This window comes from Heptranchias perlo, chromosome 5, assembly GCF_035084215.1.
Source record: "Heptranchias perlo isolate sHepPer1 chromosome 5, sHepPer1.hap1, whole genome shotgun sequence".
NCBI classification, from domain to species: domain Eukaryota; kingdom Metazoa; phylum Chordata; class Chondrichthyes; order Hexanchiformes; family Hexanchidae; genus Heptranchias; species Heptranchias perlo.
Genome location: NC_090329.1, coordinates 28,451,917 through 28,472,882, shown reverse-complemented (window position 1 = coordinate 28,472,882; position 20,966 = coordinate 28,451,917). Strand labels below are relative to the sequence as shown.

The following is a 20,966-nucleotide window of genomic DNA, read 5'->3' as shown; positions in this document are numbered from 1 at the left end:
TTCATTTAAAAAATCATCACCATTTATCTTCAAGAGACCAAGATCAAAAGCAAAGATCATTGTTCAGATTAAAAGGCAATTTAAAACATTGCAGTTTATTTTTCTACATTTCTCTTTAATTATTGTGCTCCCTCATAAGACACTTGGACTGTGCTTGCTGTACAGGGATGAAAGGTTGTGAAGGTGTCGATGTTTTTATATTTCAACGTCAAAACTGCTGAGCTCTCATAGTTGAAAAATATTTCAGTTACTGGACAGCAGAGAGGGCAAAGTGATACTGAATGACCGATGCTACTTAAAATTAACAAAACTAAAATATTTTGTATGTCTCGTTAGATTGCCCAGCCCTTCTTTGCTCTCTTCTATCTAATATTAATGTTAAGCCAAAAGGGTGTGCAGTATTTTGGCACATGTAGAGTGAGTCTTGATTTATGAAATGAGATAAGCAATGCAAGCATTTAAATATCTGCATAAGTGTATCTGGCATGAACTGCTAATGAGTTGTTTTGGTATCTGCTAGGATCCCAGTGCGATGCCAAGGCCTACCTCCCAGGATCTAGCGGGATTTTGGGACCTCCTGCAGCTTTCCATTGAAGATGTCAGCATGAAGTTTGATGAACTGCATCAGCTGAAGGCAAATGATTGGAAACCTATTGAGCCACTTGAAAAGCAGGTAAAGTAAAATGATGCAGTGAACTAAAATGTAGGCAGTGAAATTAATATTCAGTTAATATTGCTTTCCCCAGAAGTGCACAGTTCCCTTCATGTGAGATCTTCTTACTGAAATATATCCTCTAAAAGTTTGCAGTGTTCATAGAAAATCCTTTTTGATGCAATAAATTGGAGCAAAATTGTTGCAGGATTTGCAAAATGTGTGATATTGGATTTTTCAAGATTTGTTCCATAATAGTGCAAGGATCTTTCAGAGGATCTTACAGGATTTATGATGGGAACAGGGGCTAATGCAATAAATTGTGTCCACAATAATACAACCGGTGCAAAAACAGTTGATCACCATCAAACACAGGACCTCAGAAACAGACTTTAAGTAACACGCAACTCATAGGAACACGCAAACAGGAGGAGGCCATTCAGTCCCTCAAGCCTGTTCTGCCATTCAATTCGATCATGGCTAATCTGTACCTCAAATCCTGCCTTTATTCCATATCCCTTAATCCCCTTAACTAATAAAAATATATCAATCTCAGTCTTGAAATTTTCACTTGACCTAGGATTCACAGCCTTTTGGGGGAGCGAGCTCCAGATTTCCATTACCTTTTGTGTGAAAAAATGCTTCCTGATTTCACTCCTAAATGGCTCAGCTCTAATTTTAATTTTATGCCCTCATGTTCTGGATTCCCCCACCAGAGAAAATAGTCTCTCTGTATCTACCCAATCGAAACCTTTTATCATTTTACATATATCAATTAGATCACCCTCAAAGTTCTAAACTCAAGGGAATACAAGCCAAATTTGTGCAACTTAGCCTCATAATTTAACCCTTTAAGCCCTGTATCATTCTGGTGAATCTGTGCTGTACCTGCTCCAAGACCAATATATCTTTCCTGAGGTTTGGTGCTCAAAACTGAATGCAGTACTCCAGATGGGGTCTGACCAAGGCCCTGTACAACTGAAGCATCACTTCCCCACATTTGAATTCCAAACCCTTGAGATTTAAAAATATTTAACAAAATATAGTGACTTGAAGTACATACAACTGTTCTATAAATCTACAGGAGTCTTCCTGGTGGGTTCTTAACAATTCTTCCATAGCCATTGTTTTACAGGGTGACTATAATGAAAGTCTAAATAATTTACAATTTCAGCCTTCTCAACTGTACAATGTAATCACTCTTTCAATGAGATCATGGCAGATCTGATTCTGGCCTCAACTCTACTTTCCCGCCTGTTCCCCATATCCTTTGACTCCCTTGCTGATCAAAAATTTGTCCAACTCAGCCTTGAGTATATTCAATGACTCAGCCTCCACCGCTCTTTGGGGCAAAGAATTCCAAAGGTTCACAACCCTCTGAGAGAAGAAATTTCTCCTCATCTCCGTCTTAAATGGGCGACACCTTATTGTGAGACTGCGCCCCCTAGTTCTAGATTCCCCAATGAGGGGAAACATCCTCTCAGAATTTACCCTGTCAAGCCCCCTCAGAATCTTTTTTTTATTCGTTTAAGGGATGTGGGTGTCGCTGGCAAGGCCAGCATTTATTGCCCATCCCTAATTGCCCTTGAGAAGGTGGTGGTGAGCTGCCTTCTTGAAACACTGCAGTCCATGTGGTGAAGGTTCTCCCACAGTGCTGTTAGGGAGTTCCAGGATTTTGACCCAGCGATAATGAAGGAACGGCGATATATTTCCAAGTCGGGATGGTGTGTGACTTGGAGGGGAACGTGCAGGTGGTGTTGTTCCTATGTGCGTGCTGCCCTTGTCCTTCTAGATGGTAGAAGTCGTGGGTTTGGGAGGTGCTGTCGAAGGAGCTTTGGCGAGTTGCTGCAGTGCATCCTGTGGATGGTACACACTGCTGCCACTGTGCGCCGGTGGTGAAGGGAGTGAATGTCTAGGGTGGGTGGATGGAGTGCCAATCAAGTGGGCTGCTTTGTCCTGGATGGTGTCAAGCTTCTTGAGTGTTGTTGGAGCTGCATTCATCCAGGCAAGTGGATGCACTCATCCAGGCAAGTTCCATCACACTCCTGACTTGTGCCTTGAGGATGGTGGAAATGCTTTGGGGAATCAAGAGGTGAATCACTCGCCGCAGAATACCCAGCGTCTGACCTGCTCTTATAGCCACAGTATCTATGTGGCCAGTCCAGTTAAGTTTCTGGTCAATGGTGACCCCCAGGATGTTGATTGTGGGGGATTCGGCGATAGTAATGCCGTTGAATGTCAAGGGGAGGTGGTTAGACTCTCTCTTGTTGGAGATGGTCATTGTCTGGTACTTGTCTGGCGTGAATGTTACTTGCCACTTATCAGCCCAAGCCTGGATGTTGTCCAGGTCTTGCTGCATGCGGGCACAGACTGCTTCATTATCTGAGGGGTTGTGAATGGAACTGAACACTGTGCAATCATCAACGACCATCCCCATTTCTGACCTTATGATGGAGGGAAGGACATTGATGAAGCAGCTGAAGATGGTTGGGCCTAGGACACTGCCCTGAGGAACTCCTGCAGCAATGTCCTGGGGCTGAGATGATTGGCCTCCAATAACCACTACCATCTTCCTTTGTGCTAGGTATGATTCCATCCACTGGAGAGTTTTCCCCCGATTCCCATTGACTTTAATTTTACTCGGGCTCCTTGGTGCCACACTCGTTCAAATGCTGCCTTGACATCAAGGGCAGTCACTCTCACCTCACGCATGGAATTCAGCTCTTTTGTCCATGTTTGGACCAAGGCTGTAATGAGGTCTGGAGCCGAATGGTCCTGGCGGAACCCAAACTGAGCGTCAGTGAGCAAGTTATTGGTGAGTAAGTGCAGCTTGATAGCACTGTCGACGACACCTTCCATCACTTTGCTGATGATTGAGAGTAGACTGATGGGGTGGTAATTGGCCGGATTGGATTTGTCCTGCTTTTTGTGGACAGGACATACCTGGGCAATTTTCCACATTGTCGGGTAGATGCCAATGTGTAGCTGTACTGGAACAGGTTGGCTAGAGGCGCAGCTAGTTCTGGAGCACAAGTCTTCAGCACTACAGCCGGGATGTTGTCGGGGCCCATAGCCTTTGTTGTATCCAGTGCACTCAGCCGTTTCTTGATAACACGTGGAGTGAATCGAATTGACTGAAGACTGGCTTCTGTGATGGTGGGGATATCGGGAAGAGGCTGAGATGGATCATCCACTCGGCATTTCTGGCTGAAGATGGATGCAAACACTTCAGCCTTGTCTTTTGCACTCACGTGCTGGACTCTGCCATCATTGAGGATGGGGATGTTTACAGAGCCTCCACTTCCCATTAGTTGTTTAATTGTCCTCCACCATTCACGACTGGATGTGGCAGGACTGCAGAGCTTTGATCTGATCCGTTGGTTGTGGCATGCTCTTCTACGCTCCTCATTGAACCAGGGTTGGACATCTGGCTAGCTGGTGATAGAGGTGTGAAGGATATGCTGGGCTCTGAGGTAACAGATTATGCTGGTGTACAATTCTGCTGATGATGATGGCTCACAGCATCTCATGGATATTCAGTTTTGAGATCCTAGATCTGTTCTTAGTCTATATCACTTTGTACAGTGGTAGTCCTTACAACATGGTGGAGGGTTTCCTCAGTGAGAAGATGAGCCTTGATCTCTTCAAAGGCCTTGCACTGCCATGGATAGATGTATTTGCGACAGGTAGACTGGTGAGGATAAGGACAAATAGGTTATTCCCTCATGTTGATTCTCTCACCATCTACTGCAAGCCCAATCAGCACCCACCTCTTCCACTATGCTTTCTTCAAATCCCTTCAGTCTGGATTCCTACCCAGAGCATCAAGACTGGCCTGGCCCAAATCACCAAAATTGCCTCCTCCTCCACCTCCTCAACTTCCCTGTGGCCTAAGATACAATCAATCACTCCATTCCTCTACTTCCCTTCCATAGCAATGCCATTTCATGATTCTATTTCTACCTGTCCCAACATAGCCAGCACATCTCCTGCAATGACTTCTGTTATGCCTGCATGGTCATCTCCAACATCCTCTGAAATTCTGTCCTCAGCTCTCCCTATTCTATATATACATGGTACCTCTTCCTATTATTCATAAACACGGGGTCAGCATTCATATCCAAGTAAACACTCAGCTTTACTTCTCCACCATCAGTGTCGACTTCATGACTGTTTCTGTGCTGGTCCAACATTAAGTCATGCTGAGCAAAAACTAATTCCAGCTAAATGTTCTTGCCAGTTCTCACCATCCCTTTTCCCGAGTTGCTCACACAAGCTGAACTCAATAGTGTGAACCCTCTGTGGTCCTGTGCTGAACTTCGAAATCCACATCCAAGTCCATCAGCAAGTCCACCTATTTTCACCTTAGAAATATCACCCATCTGTGTACCTTATCTCCACCACACTGAAATATTAATTCACATCTTTGTCACCTTTATGTTCAACTTTTCCAACACACTGTACGCCTGCCTCCACAAACTTCAACTCATCAATAACTCTATAGCTCCCATCTTATCCTATATTAAGTCCCACTCACCTCACAGACCTCCACTGGCTCCTATTGCCAGCACATTTAAAACTCTCATCTTCATTTACAAATCTCCAATCATGCTTCAGCCTATCTCTGCAAATTCTTCCAGTCCTATGTCCCAGCTTGCACCCTCTTCTTTTCTGAGTCTAAACCACTATGATGACCCCCCCTCCCCACCTTCCTCTCCAATCTGCTGTACTATCAGGAACAGAGCATTTACCCATGCTCTCTGAAATTCTCTCTGCCTTCAAGACCCTCCTCAAAACCTACCTCTTACATTTTACCTTCAGTCACGTCCACTAACTTAACTCCCAATTCCTGTTCGTTGTCTATTCCTTTACTGCTCACCCCTACCATAGGGTACTTTTGTCTGTTAAAGGTGCTACAAAAATGCAAGTATTTTAATTGTTAATCTTTGCTCTCATGATTTATGATATTATCTCAGACTTCAATGTGTTCACTGCCTCGTTTTACATTCCACACAATGTAATGTCCTTTGTAGATCTATTACTTACTTCTTTGTGCCATTCGCTTTCTTTTTGGTACTGGTTTCATCCTTCCAGCTTCCCCTTTCAATTGTCTTCTAATTCTCTATTTATGTTCTGTTTCTTTTCTCATGCTGTCCTGTTTTCCCCTTTCTCCTCTTGTTCTTCAGCAACATCTTTCCTTCCCACACATCTTACGTTCTCACAATGTTTCTTTCTCTCCATTTAGCTGATATGTTTTGAATTCTTCTGTCACCTAAGAACCAGTAAGGAATTGCCTGATACTGTCAGCACAATTTGCGTTTTCTGTTATATACTGCACAGAGCACGTGTTCGGGAATTGCTGGGGCGATTTTGAAATTAAGGCTTGCGGTAGTGTTGATCTACTTTTTCTCTGCAGCTCCATCTATTTGGGATTTGGATGAAACCCATGAAGGCAGCAGATTTCAAGGTTTCATCCCTTGCCGATATTAATGCTAGGGGGTTCCACGAAATATAGGAACCTCTATACGAGTGGAGATCTCCCTTCAGAACATTAAGAGATTTTAACAACCTAATAATGGATAACTGAGTGTTGACTAGACAGTTTGGTCTAAAAGACAGGCCTGCCCTTTACCTGCTATCCTCAACTTCATGGTGTAGTGTAAGTGGAATTCACTATTGCTATTCAATCACAGTTTCTGCCGCTGTTTGAAACACTGCCTTATTTGTCTGGTCCTTTGCAGCTTTCAAACATCACTGACCAGCACCTGCACATTCTCCATTGCAGTTGACATGTTAGCCTCCTCCAATTTCTCATCTACATGCTGCCCCTCAGCAACATCATCTGAAAACACAACATCAGGTTCCACATGTACGCTGATGACACACAGCTCTACCTCACCACCATCCCTACCTCACCACCATCCCTCTCGACCCCTCCACTGCCTTTGATTTGTGATGTTGCTTGTCTGACAACAGAAATTTCCTCCAATTAAATATTGGAAAGACTGAAACCATTGCCTTTGGTCCCCATCACAAACTCCGTTCCCTAGCCACTGACTTCAACCCTCTGCCTGGCCACTGTCTGAGGCTGAACCAAACCATTCGCAACCTTGGCCTCCTATTTGACCCTGAACTAAATTTCCGACCCCATATCCTCTCCATCACCAAGAATGCCTACTTCCACCTCTGTGACATTGTCCGTCTGTGCCCCTGCCTCAGCTCATCTGCTGCTGAAACCCTCACCCATGCCACATCACTTCTAAACTCAACTATTCCAAAGCTCTCCTGGCCGGCCTCCCACTTTGCACCCTCCATAAACTTGAGCTCATCCAAAACTCTGCTGCCCATATCATAACTCGCACCAAGTCCCGTTCACCCATCAACCCTGTGCTTGCTGCCCTATATTGGCTCCCGGATTGGAAACAAATCAATTTTAAAATTCTCATCCTTGTTTTCAAATCCCTCCATGGCCTCGCCCTTCCTTATCTCTGTAACCTCCTCCAGCCCTACAACCCCCCGAAATCTCTGCACTCCTCCAATTCCGGCCTCTTGGGCATCCCCAATTTTCTTCGCTGCACCGTTGGTGGCCTTGCCTTTAGATGCCTAGGCCCTAAGCTCTGGAATTCCTTCTCTAAACCTCTCTGCCTCGCCACCTCTCTCTCCTCCTTTAAAATGCTCCTTAAAACCTACCTCTTTGACCAAGCTTTTGGTCACCAGTCTTAATATCTCCTTCTTTAGCTCAGTGTCAATTTTTGTCTGATTACACTCCTGGTTAATAATGACAACAACCTGTCTTGTTTCAAAGTAAAGGTTGTATTAAGAAGTTACAAGATGAGTAGTAAAGATATTAAAATACAACAGGACGATTACGACATACTATATAAGATGTTGTAATACAACCTGGCAAAGCGTTACACCGACAAGGTTCTGAGGTGATCAATCTCGGTTGAGCGGTCCAGTCTTCACTCCAAGAATATTCTAACAAATACGTTTTATGCTCATACTTACATACTCACAATCACACATTAAGATCTGTACCTGCATGTCAATCAATTTCTCTGTTTCCCAAACCAAACTCCATCTGCTGACTCCTGTTCATTCCCCATTAAGATAGTAACACTTCCCATGCCATCATGTTTATAAACATTGATAATAATGGAGACATGGTAACTCATGACGTGATCAATCAAGGACACACTAGTCAACAAGGTTGAGACAATCTCGAGTAATGCAAACAATATCCAATGAAAGCCTGGGTGAAAATGCTGTTACTGACCAAAAAATAATAAATTGGGAGCATATATATTATCACTAACTTTATATACATATGAGACCAGGTAAATCTGATTAATCACTGCCTTCTTTTGTATGCTTCTATGGTGCGTGGTTTTAATTTCACTTCTGCCTATTTTAATGGCATGATCTTATAAAACTGACTGTATTAATCAGATTAGCATGAATGCTCTGGGACTGTAAGTCTTTTATAGTCAACGGACAGTATTAAACTCGCAGGGGGAGCAAGCATTAAAAAAAAGAGGCTGTCATTTTATTTTTATGTTTCATCTATTTGACACGAATGATTATTTCATAATTACTTAGGAGGAAAAGAAGATTCCACCCCCAGTACCAAAGAAGCCACCAAAAGGAAAAATCCCTATCATGCGAGAAAAGTCTCTTGACCTTCCTGACAGACAGCGACAGGAAGCGAGGAAACGGCTAATGGCTGCCAAGCGAGCAGCTTCCTTTCGACAGAACTCGGCCACGGAGCGTGCAGATAGCATTGAGATTTACATCCCCGAGGCACAAACCAGGCTCTAAAGACAGTCTCTTGCAAAATGTCCTTTTTTTGTTTACCATTGGCTCTCAATATTTGTCATGCACATTTCACAAATCAAGCCCGGTGGAATTAGTGATGGGGTTTCCATGGTAATTCTTGTCCCAGCCTCCACTGTGTATGCTCTTGCTGTAGTGTTCATTGTGCCATACATCACAGTGGAATGGTTATAATTCTGGGTTTTTGAACTCATTGCAAGAATTACTATATTCTGTAAGAGGCGTCAATCCGAAGAGATCACACTAAATATTCCACTTATCCATCAAGCTCTCTCAGAGACTATTAGAGTGGAGGACCTCTAGAGGAAGGAAGCTAATTCAACTGACCCACTATTTTCTATTAATTGATTTGCTCAGTGGGTTTGAGGGAATGGCTAAATAGTTAAAACTCAGTGTCTCAGGAGACCACTGGAGGTGTGAACTGATGAAACCAGAAGGTGCTGTGGTTTCAACAAAAAAAAATAGGAAGAATGAATAATGTGCCAACATCATTTCTTATTTCTTAACATTATAAAGGAACCCAGCTCCTAATAAGGAAACAGAAAGACACTCTGCCCTATGCTCAGCAGAATTGTTTCCCACTCAAAACTTTTCAGGGACTGAACTCCAGTATGCTTTGGGGGAAGTGTAGGTAAAAAGGTAAGAATTATTTCACTAAAATAACTCTTGGAGGATAGTAATCTACAGAACCTATTGGGACACAACGTAGTTTCATCTGATGAGACAAGGTACTGAAGCCCCTCAGTTTCCGAAGTATTTGCCAAAATGTTTTAAGACGTGAAAGGAAAAAAACTAAGTTTTTTTTAATCTTCTTTGGGAATGTGCTGAAATGGCTTTCAACAAATTGTTACGTATCGTTTGAGTAAAGGGAGGGGGGGGAAGTGCTCACCTTGCGTGGGTGGAAAATATGTGCAATAGTGATCAGCCTCATTTAAACGTGTGCAATTAAAACCGTGCCAATGCAGTGAGCGAACCTGAAAGAGAAAGACTGAATGTAACTTCCCCGTGAACGCTTGCCTTACAATAGCCAGATACTGGTAGTTAGATCTTTCAACAAAGGAAATTCAGAAGTAACCTCCTGGTAATAATCACTCCAATATCCCCTCCATCTAATATTTATTATGCTTTTTTAAAGAAACTCTCTATTTATTTATTTATATAAATATACAGTGGCGTTAACTCTTTTGAATTGGCATGCTGTTTTAATTTTTTTCATTTAAGGGAAAAATGTAATAAATATGCTAGCTACGACTTACAACATTTATAAATAATATATGCTTACAGTGATTATGTTAGCTATTATTTATTGATTTATTTTGGGGTTTTTTTGTAAGGATTATCTTTAAACTTTTGTATGTGGTTGGTCTGCCTGTTCCTGAACAGTGTGTGTGTGTCATGTCAATGCAACCAGCAGAAGATTGCTTGAATGTGATCGCTAAGATTTCAGTTAAACTGTTTGTATGACCATATACAGAGGTTGTTTTACCTGAGAAATGTTTGACTTTTTTTTTAAATTACTTTCTTGGTTATTGTGAAGGAAAAGTGACCATTTAAATCCAGTGATGTTTGTGGAAGCATTGAATTAATCCAATTAAACCGGCCTTTTCAAACATAACTCAGAATGCAGCACCCTCTGCAGTAGGACGCCCTACAGCACCACAATATACACTTGCACCTCATGTATGATTCATATTGTTACCAAACAGCCTTAACCTAGATTTGGAAGCAAAAACATGAATGAATGTACAGCCCCTAAATTTGCAAAAAAAAAACCATACCCAAGAAATTGCTTATGTCGTAAATAAATACGACCTGAAGCTATGAACAGTGCGTTGCAACATATTTATTTAAAGAAAGTGAAACAAGATAAAAAGGTAGTCTGAGAAATGTTTAAAAAAAAATCTCCTGTTCACTCTGTTCTGTAGAAAAAAATTGTAAACATTAGTATCCTTAACCCTAGTTTCTAAACCTGGTTCATCAGAAAAACACTTTTATTAAAGGACTAGTCAGTCTTTAAATTCTGCTTCATTAAGACTTGGACTAAAAGCAGTAGTTTTTTCTCAACAAAATCCTGGGGTTATGTGTGGTTGATATAACCACTATCAGAGAGCTGACTTGTTTTTAGTGCATTATTTGGCTTGCTTTATGTAATGTGGAAAGTACTGAACTAGTTCTCAGCTGGTTGTTGTTGGACGGGCTTGTCTCAGCTTCATCCAGAAACAGTCATTCACCTCCCTTGCACAACATGTGGATATAATTTCATGACTTTAAAAAATAAAATCCTTCAGCAATTATTAATGACTTTCCCAAATTCAAAGGTGTTACTGTGTTCTCTCCCCTTTTCCTGCTATTCAGTACCAGCACATCAATTTGACACATGCTAGGCAGACATCTAACTTCAAAATGACAAGGATTACCTTTTTATACACAAACAGATTTAGTAAATAAGTCAAATATAAAGCAAAACATATCAATTTACAGATATCTTAACGAGACAGAATTGTAGCTTTGATGCTTTTGTTATGATCACCCAAATGCCAATCAACGTCGAATCCTACATAACGGTATTGGCTTTGTTCCTGTTGATAAAACGTTATCTTTACTTTTAGGTTAAAAAAACCTATATTTCTAAGTGCAATATACCATGTTTATCATTGGTGGTAAAGATAACGTCAGGGCAACTGAACAAAAGGCAATATTTGATTTTTTTTAACTCTCCACAATTCTCTATTAGGTCAAGTAAGTAGCAATGCTATTTTATACATGTATACTTCTCATTACAGACTGAGCTTGTATTTGATAGCAAATCGTAAACTAATGCAAAGAAGTCTGAATGTTCTATTAAGTACCATTAACTTTAACTGCACGTTAAATGAAGCAACATTGGTTGCATTTAATGTACAATCCATGCTGTCATTTTAACTAAACATGCTTTATAAATTGAACATAATATTTACTCAAGTGTGTTGAAGTTTTTTTTGTTTCTTTTTGTGGCAGAGATAGTAGGGGGTGATGGGTAGTTTCAAAAAAAAAATTGTGTCATTATGAAGAACAGGTATTCAATTAGGTGCATCTGACAGAAAGAACATGCATCTCCTGGTAGTGGCGTGCAAACTGTGCCAGTATGGGTAGAACTGCAATTCTTCACAAAGGCAAAATAAATAACAAATATTTCATGTGTAACTAGGAGTATAGTTACTTAATTTAAAATACTGCTAATTAAACAAACAAAAATAATCACACCTATACAAAAACAGAGTGGAGAGCCAAATACTGTTTATTTGCACAGCAAACCTTTTCTAAATCAGAAAATTATTTTCCGTAATTCTATCTCTTTTGCCTTTCATGTTTCTTTTGATATGCACTATTTATCAGCATGCAAGATACAGATATTAGTATTGAATGTATGGTGTGCTATTTTGCTGAACGTGGTTCCTTGGTACTTGCTAATGTCTTCGTTAGCAATTTGTAATTCAGTTTCTTGGGAGAGCATGTTTGACATCATTTTATTTGCACTACCTTTTCAGTTGATGACTGGTTTAATCTGCTGATGATGATCATGAGATGTGCTTTTTTAAGTGTGTCATTCCACTGCTCTTTTGACAGAGTTCACAAACACTGTGTATCGCTGATGCCCTTTCACCAATTATAAATACTTTTGCATTTAAAACTTTTTGGGGGGAAATCTCTGATGCTTTTGTCCACTGGAAAAGCCCTGTTATACCAGTGACAGAACTGAACCCTGAAGTAGACTGATTTTGCTTCTGATTGTACAGAAGGAACACTGCCCTCCTCACGTATGTTTATTTCTCATATTTATAGACAAAATAATATCTTAAAATGGATTACTCTGTAAAGAAAACTTTAAAAAAAATTCCAGCCGTGACATAATTCCTTCCAGTGAAATCTGAGCTGAATGTTTGATAAACTTACGAGTTGTTTCAAAATTATGGCCTTGTGTGTTGTATTATTAATATTATTTTAATGGTAAATTGACATTACTTGCTTTTATCCACAATGCAGGTGTAATAGTTTTGCTTTTGTTAGAAGGCATGTCACTAATCATCTTTGTAATATTTCATGGCATTCTATTTAAGGATATTCGTTAAGATCGTGGTTTGTAAAATCTCGAAGTGGTGAAGGATATTTCACAATGAGCTTGAACATTATGGGCCTAGAAATTGGTCCTGTGGCCTCATTAGCTGGGGGCCCCAGAGGCAGGTCACGAGGGGCAGCTCAGATGCCAGCCAAGGGTCTCAGGAGAGTTCGGGGGGAGGGGGCAGGCAATCGGGATAGGCCGAGCGGTGGCCGGCAGCAGTTTTAATGTGGAACGTGGTGTGCTCCTCCTGGTTCTCCACAATAAGGTAAGTAAAAAAGCCTTTAACTTACCCTTTGGGCGACAGTCACCGACGGTCTCTTTAAGGCTGCCGGACGCCTGAAGAAACTGACTGTAGTATATGCGGCACATGCTGCAGTCATTCACAGTTCAGTTTGGCAAACGGGCCTGAAACAGGCCTTAGGCTCCCGATTTGCACGTACAGCGGGCCTATGGCCAGTTTCAGGTGTGCGCACTGGACGCATACTGAACAGCCCGAACCAATATGGCAGGCGGCGAACTTCCGGCGGTGGAATGAGTCCGTGCGCACCGCCCGCCATATTGGGACGTTTAGGTGCTCATTTTATGTCTGTAAAAAGGGCACAGCACCATTAAATTTCCAACCCTTAGTGTTTCATTTTCACAATCTCTTCTGAAATGTAACCAATGTGAGAAAGTGGGACGGAGGCTCTAGCGGTATGGAAAATATAAAGAAAGAAGGTCAATTTCTGATGACAGTCATCCGAGTGAGACAAATGTTTAGTCTTGAGAAGGGGCACTCTCTTCATGAAAAACTGTCCGGCAAACCATTCACTTCTGGAGAAGAAGGATCGCTGTAAGAACCATGCACCATTTTCATCACAACTACATCAAGCACTGCTGACTGAATAAGGCATTTCCACATGACTTAGGATATCATTTGCAAGAAGATTTCTTACTAAGATGATGTTCCTTTTTTAAAAAGGTGCATGCAGATAGGCAGCAATGGACACATTTCAGGCATTGATCCTGGAGATGTTTGTTCATGTTTAATATGCCTACATATAAAACAAAAGCAAAATACTGCAGATGCTGGAAATCTGAAATAAAAACAGAAACTGCTGGAAACACTCAGCAGATCAGACAGCATCTGTGGAGAGAGAAACAGTTAAGTTGTTCATCTCTAACATCGTCTGATAAAAGGCCATCGACCGGAAATGTTAACTCTGTTGCCTGACCTGCTGAGTGTTTCCAGCATTTTAGAGTCATAGAGTCATAGAGTTATACAGCACGGATAGAGGCCCTTCGGCCCATCGTGTCCGCGCCAGCCATCAGCCCTGTCTACTCTAATCCCATATTCCAGCATTTGGTCCGTAGCCTTGTATGCTATGGCATTTCAAGTGCTCATCCAAATGCTTCTTGAATGTTGTGAGGGTTCCTGCCTCCAAAACCCTTTCAGGCAGTGAGTTCCAGACTCCAACCACCCTCTGGGTGAAAAAGTTCTTTCTCAAATCCCCTCTAAATCTCCCGCCTTTTACCTTGAATCTATGTCCCCTTGTTATAGAACCCTCAACGAAGGGAAAAAGCTCCTTAGTATCCATCCTATCTGTGCCCCTCATAATTTTGTACACCTCAATCATGTCCCCCCTCAGCCTCCTCTGCTCCAAGGAAAACAAACCCAATCTTCCCAGTCTCTCTTCATAGCTGAAGCGCTCCAGCCCTGGTAACATCCTGGTGAATCTCCTCTGCACCCTCTCCAAAGCGATCACATCCTTCCTGTAGTGTGGCGACCAGAACTGCACACAGTACTCCAGCTGTGGCCTAACCAGTGTTTTATACAGCTCCATCATAACCTCCTTGCTCTTATATTCTATGCCTCGGCTAATAAAGGCAAGTATCCCATATGCCTTCTTTACCACCTTATCTACCTGTTCCGCCGCCTTCAGGGATCTGTGAACTTGCACACCAAGATCCCTCTGACCCTTTGTCTTGCCTAGGGTCCTCCCATTCATTGTGTATTCCCTTGCCTTGTTAGTCCCTCCAAAGTGCATCACCTCGCACTTTTCCGGGTTAAATTCCATTTGCCACTGTTCCGCCCATCTGACCAACCCATCTATATCGTCCTGCAGACTGAGGCTATCCTCCTCGCTATTTACCACCCTACCAATTTTTGTATCATCAGCGAACTTACTGATCATACCTTTTACATTCATATCCAAGTCATTAATGTAGACCACAAACAGTAAGGGACCCAGCACCGATCCCTGTGGTACCCCACTGGCCACAGGCTCCAGTCACAAAAACAACCTTCGACCATCACCCTCTGCCTTCTGCCACTAAGCCAGTTTTGTATCCAAAGTGCCAAGGCACCCTGGATTCCATGGGCTCGTACCTTCTTGACCAGTCTCCTGTGGGGGACTTTATCGAAGGCCTTACTGAAATCCATGTATACCACATCCACTGCGTTACCCTCATCCACACGCCTAGTCACCCCCTCAAAAAATTCAATCAAATTAGTCAGACATGATCTTCCCTTGACAAAGCCATGTTGACTATCCCTGATTAATCCTTGCTTCTCCAAGTGGAGACTAATTTTGTCCTTCAGAATTTTTTCCAATAATTTTCCTACCACTGATGTTAGGCTCACTGGCCTGTAGTTCCCCGGTTTTTCCCTACTCCCCTTCTTGAATAATGGTATTACATTAGCGGTTCTCCAGTCATCTGGCACATCCCCTGTGGCCAGAGAGGTTCTGAATATATGTGTCAGAGCCCCCGCAATCTCCTCCTTTGCCTCACACAGTAGCCTGGGATACATTTCGTCCGGGCCTGGGGATTTATCCATTTTTAGGCCTGCTAAAACCGCCAATACCTCCTCCCGCTCGATGTTAATATGTTCGAGTATATCACAGTCCCCCTGCCGTATTTCTATGTCTACATCGTCCTTCTCCATAGTGAAAACAGATGCAAAAAATTCATTTAGAACCCCTCCTACATCTGCCGGCTCCACACACAGATTGCCATTTTTGTCCCTAATGGGCCCTATTTTTTCCCGAGTCATCCTCTTACCCTTAATATACTTATAAAACATCTTAGGATTTTCCTTTATTTTGCTCGCCAGTGTTATTTCATGGCCCCTCCTTGATCTCCTAATTTCTTTTTTAAGTATCCCCCTGCACTTTTTGTACTCCTCTAGGGCTTCCTCCGTCTTTAGCCTTTTGTATCTGCCAAAAGCCCTCCTTTTCTGTGCCTATATATATAAAAAGATGAGTTCTTTATTTTGCTAATGATGCTTTGCTTGCTGTGATCCAGCCAGTGGGATAAATAAGCACTCCAGTGATTAATGCTGATCTAAGAGATTTCTGAGAAACCAGCCAGCAAAAAAACAACAGAAAACACAGATTTAAAATTAGACTATTGGGACTGTGTGGGTGTTTTCACTTTTTCCCCCTCGGACTCGATCAGAGTATATGATACAAAGGTGGAAATGGGCGAACAGCCATTCAGGCAACCCATCATTTGGGTTAATGCACAATATCCATTTAGAGCAGTTTAATCTCCTTCCTTCCTTGGCATTAAGCTTGTGAATGTTTTTGTTTCTGTTTGTCACCCAAGCTTCAGAGTCTCCCAATACAAGGTTGGGGAAATATACTGCCTGGTGTGGAACTGAGCCATTGCGTCTAAGAAGCTCCCCAAGTTTGATCTCTGATCTAAGTCAGTCCAGTCCAGCGCAGTGCTGGGGCACGACAATTGGTTGTGCAGGATAAAACCCAGCAAGGGTTCCCACTCCTGATCGCTAGGGAATGACTCTACTGGAAAATGCGCCTGCATGGATATGGAATGAGAACTGAATCACAGTCAATTGTGAAGTTCCTGGGGTTGAATTGTCCATTGATAAGTGGTCACTAGAGCAAGGTAATGGAGGGCTGATGACACCAATGGAAGTAGCTTCAGGTATTGTCTCCCGGAGATCATGTCCTCTAGTTCACTTCCATGGGTGCTATTGACGCATTTGCCCTTTTGAAATGTATTAACATTTCTGTACTTCTAAACCCGGCCGATATGTAGATTTTAATTCACTAATTTACACCACACTTCCGGCGAAGTTACGGCAGCAGAGCAGGAATTTTCCCGGCCGTAGATTCAGCCCTAAGGTATAAAAAACAACAATAACTGCCCACAATTGGTGAAGAATTGTTCATCAAGTTACAGAAGATCACAAGATAGCTCCAAGTGAAGAAGATCCCTGCAGTCCATTTGGTCTCAGCCTTCCAGATTATAAACCTTAATATCTTCTGACAACATCTACGAGATCATGATCAGTTGCCTCTGATTTGAATGTGATTAATGTGGACTGAATATCCATGTCATAAAACCCCTGCTGGACCTATCAGGTTTCATATATGCCTAACAGTTATCTCAGATTAAACATTCTGCACGAACTGTTATCATAAATCCATTTAAAATCCGACCAGGAGAAATGGAGCCATTATTAATCCATACCTCAGAGGTTTTTTAGAATTGTTTTTAAACAGCAAATTGGTCTCATTTAGAGACTAATTAACAGAACATGAGACGGGATGACAAAAATGAAAGAGAACGTTTACATTGACTCAAGTCAAAACAATCACCAACATGAAACAGGTACCTAATATATGCACATCTCTTTCATTACTGTCTAAATCATTTAGTAAATGGTAATGCAACTTTTTAAATCATTAGGTCAGCAGGCTTATTGTTACAATTAGAGCTGCAGTCTTCACCATATCAATATTTGTATAGTTTTTCATTCTGTATATCCATCTCTCTATCTGTCCGTCCATCAGGAAGGAGATAAGATATTGATTTATATTTTGTATATTATCCAAATGGATCTTGAGCAACAAAATCAAAAGTTGTGTAGATTATTTATATCAATGAATATAAATTGGTATTACTCAGCTCTCCTATTATGTCATATTTTACCACAAATGACTTTAAATAAATATTCTCCATGACAGAATCAGACATAGTTTCTACTTGCAGTTTCAGTTTTCCTGAGGTACAGTATACATTCGATTTTTTCTCAATTCAAATTTCATCAGATAAACTTTAGTTGTTGTTTGGTCTGCTTGCATTCTGTAAGCAGGAACCATGACTGATTTTGTCATGTAAAATATTGATTTAAAGTACAGTGAATTTAACTGATAAAATGTCAACTCAAAAACAAGCTACAGATATTGCGTGAGTTCTGATAACGTGCTAGTGAATAAAGGGCAGCAATATCACTTCATATTTCACTGACATAATGTCCCCTCATCCATGGTGTGGATATATTTATGCTGTAATTCTGCAGAAAGTATAACAAATGTGTAGTAGCAGAAGCATGTGACGTGGTCCCTCATTTGTATATTGATTGTGATTTTACTGAGTTCTACTCTGCCCTCAATGGAAATCACTCACCTGTTTCCAATGACAGCGATGCTACAGAAAAACCTCAATGCATATTCAAAGAAAAACTTGTGTCACAAGGTCAGAGCCACATCAAGATGCATTTGATGCCATTTTTATTCTGCTTCTGAGGCAGACTGGTGCCATCACTGTTTAAAACTGTCCGTTCGGCATCGTCAGTTTGAGACAGCAATGCATTTCAGTAGTCTAATCACATTGTACAAAACATTTTTGTGACCTTTATTTTAATTGGGGGAATTCATGATTAAATGGATTCTGTTTATTTGCATTTTATATAATTTAAACATAACATTCACAAATTAGTTCTGCGTTTATCAGGATTCAACTCTATGTGCACGTGGCACAAAGCATTTTCTTTCTATGCTGGGGATTCTCTGTAATCTTAGCTATTCTTGCCCTTGTGCTAGTGTAATTCCTCTTTTAATCCACCAGTTTGGAACCTCATCAGAAGAAAATGTCTTTCTTTTGTTGTGCCAATAGCAGGTGCTTGACCTGTTTCCAAATACTTGCCTTTGCATAACTGTTCACTGGAGTGCAAGAGAGCATGGATATCTGTGCCACTAATTTTCTCTCTCTTGGAAACTAGCGCCAGAACAAAAGTAGAATTTGCAACCAGAACTTTCACAACACCCCATCAATGTGATTGTCAAGGAATCAGTAAAGTACATTGCAACATTTGTGAATCCTTAAATACAATTTGAATTAAGGAGACATGGAGGTGACAATTTGATAATTTGTTGGTGTACTCTGATGACAGTTCGACAAATACATCATTAAGAAGGGAAGTAGATCTGTACTGTGTCAATGTTTGATGCCCTTTTGTGCTTTTGTCAGTTTCGACTGCATCCACAAATATTATCAACACAATTAAGTTCAGCAATATTCTAGTTACAAATCTTCACATCAGTAGCCGTTATTGAAGAATTTAGAAAACATTGATAAAATAAGATAAAATGGAAGAGTTATAAAATTGGGTAATAAAAAGGGGGAACATTTCTACTGCTTGTTATTTATGGAACATAAGAAATAGGAGTAGACCATACGGCCCCTCGAGCCTGCACCGCCATTCAATAAGATCATGGCTGATCTTCTACCTCACCTCCACTTTCCAGCCCTAGCACCATATCCCATGATGTGGAGATGCCGGTGATGGACTGGGGTGGACAAATGTAAGGAATCTTACAACACCAGGTTATAGTCCAACAGTTTTATTTGAAAATCACAAGCTTTCGGAGCTTACCTCCTTCGTCAGGTGAGTAAGTGTCCAAAAATTGTAAATGTGAATATAAAAATTTTGCTATGAAGTAGAAATTGGTCATTGTTGCACCCGTTTTCCAGGCAGAAAGTGAGGGCATGGAGGACCAATGTTGGGGCTCGACATTCTGTGCCCATTCTACGCTTGTGTTATTATGCGCCAAATTGGTTATGGCGGCTTTGCAGAAATTCCTGGCGGCTACCTAATGCAAGCGTTAGACCCCCTTACATATGTAAATGAGGGATTCAATGTCTGTTTTAGGTCCCCTCACCAAAATTGGTTGATGATCAGCGGAGCATCGTTTGTGAATTCTTAAATACTTAAGCGGCCCCTGTGGCCGCAACTAAACGTAAGTTCATTTTGTAAAAAAATAAATCAGAAATCATTGTTGTGGAGCTTGGAGGAGCAGGGGTGCTCCCCAACTCCATGGTACTCGGATCAGCCCCTCCACCCATTACCGCTCCATCCCCCCTCCTAGGACTTACCTTTGGGCTGCTTCATGGCGAGGCAAGATGACTGACATTCATCTTTGGAAAAGGGGTGAGCTGCCTGAGGCACAATAGGTGTCGGCAGCTCACCCAAATTAAGCAAATGAGGCCCAAGGACCAATTTCGGGATGGCCCTCGGGCCTCATTGTCAGCTCACTTCTGGTAATGGACCTGCAAACTGGCCATAACCAATCTCCACGTTCAAACATTGGGAACCTTCCTCTGAAGTTTCTTATTGATGTCTAGCAATATCAAGTAATAGTCCGATAGAAAAGTGCTGATTACAATATCCCCACAACACCTTTAAAAGTAAATTAAATACCTAAAAAAGAAAAATAATGAAGAGTACAGGGAAAGAGCAGGGAACGGGATTAGAGTAGCTGGGGCTGAAAATCCATAAGTGCTGCACCCACCAGAAACCTCCGCCGCTGAAGCCAGTGGACTTTCTGGGGTCAGGGATGCATCTGAGGCACCTGCCAGCCAAAGGAGGCTACAAACTACGGTGCTGGTTGCCATTTCTGGGGAAGGGGTTGTAAGCCTCCCCCAATGGTGAGTGAGGTGCCCCCTCAGCACCCCCCCCCACCTTCCACCTTGTATCGGAAACCTTTCCTCATCTTCATGATCCCAGGCCACAACCCAGGCCTGGACCCCCAGTTGGGAGCTCCATCCACCGTTCAGCAGCTCCCAAGAATCCACCCAGTTACTGAGAGACTGAGGATGCAGGAAGTCCTGGCGTTAGGAGCCCCCAACCCCCAGCCTCACCGCCAGACCCACCCCTCCTACATAAATAGTCTTATTTGGGACAGGCAGGGGCTTTGCCCCTAACAATGACCGGGGGAAACTCCAAGTGAAGGAAAGGACCCAGTATATCCAGATCTTGACCTAATTTCCGGCACATTCCCACCGGAGTTACAGTGGGAGTGCTTTGGAAGGGAAATAAAGACAAAAAATATCTCTGAAATCATGGAGGAGACACCTTTACCTCATATTTTATATTCAGACACATATGAAAGTAATAGAGCTTTTTCTGCTCCAGGGATGGGCAGGGCGAATCCTCAAACAATGTATGGAACATGATGGTGTCAAGCTGCTGAGGCAAGGGCAGAGGTGGTTGATGGAACTGAGGTGGAAGTCTTTGTGATGGAGAAAATATGAGTTTGGAAGCTCAGCTCGGGGTCAAATAAAGCCTTGATGTTGCAAACAGTCTGGTTCAGC

At 41.9% G+C, this 20,966-nt stretch overlaps 1 protein-coding gene across 1 annotated transcript in view; it reads left to right on the top strand.

The window, feature by feature from the left end:
• Positions 1-8,470, top strand: part of LOC137321349 (disks large-associated protein 2-like) — a 168,754-nt gene extending 160,284 nt beyond the window's left edge. The window contains 2 exon segments of the mRNA XM_067983735.1: positions 521-673; positions 8,252-8,470. Coding sequence (XP_067839836.1) covers positions 521-673; positions 8,252-8,470 — 372 coding nt within the window.
• The last annotated feature ends 12,496 nt before the right edge of the window (positions 8,471-20,966 follow it).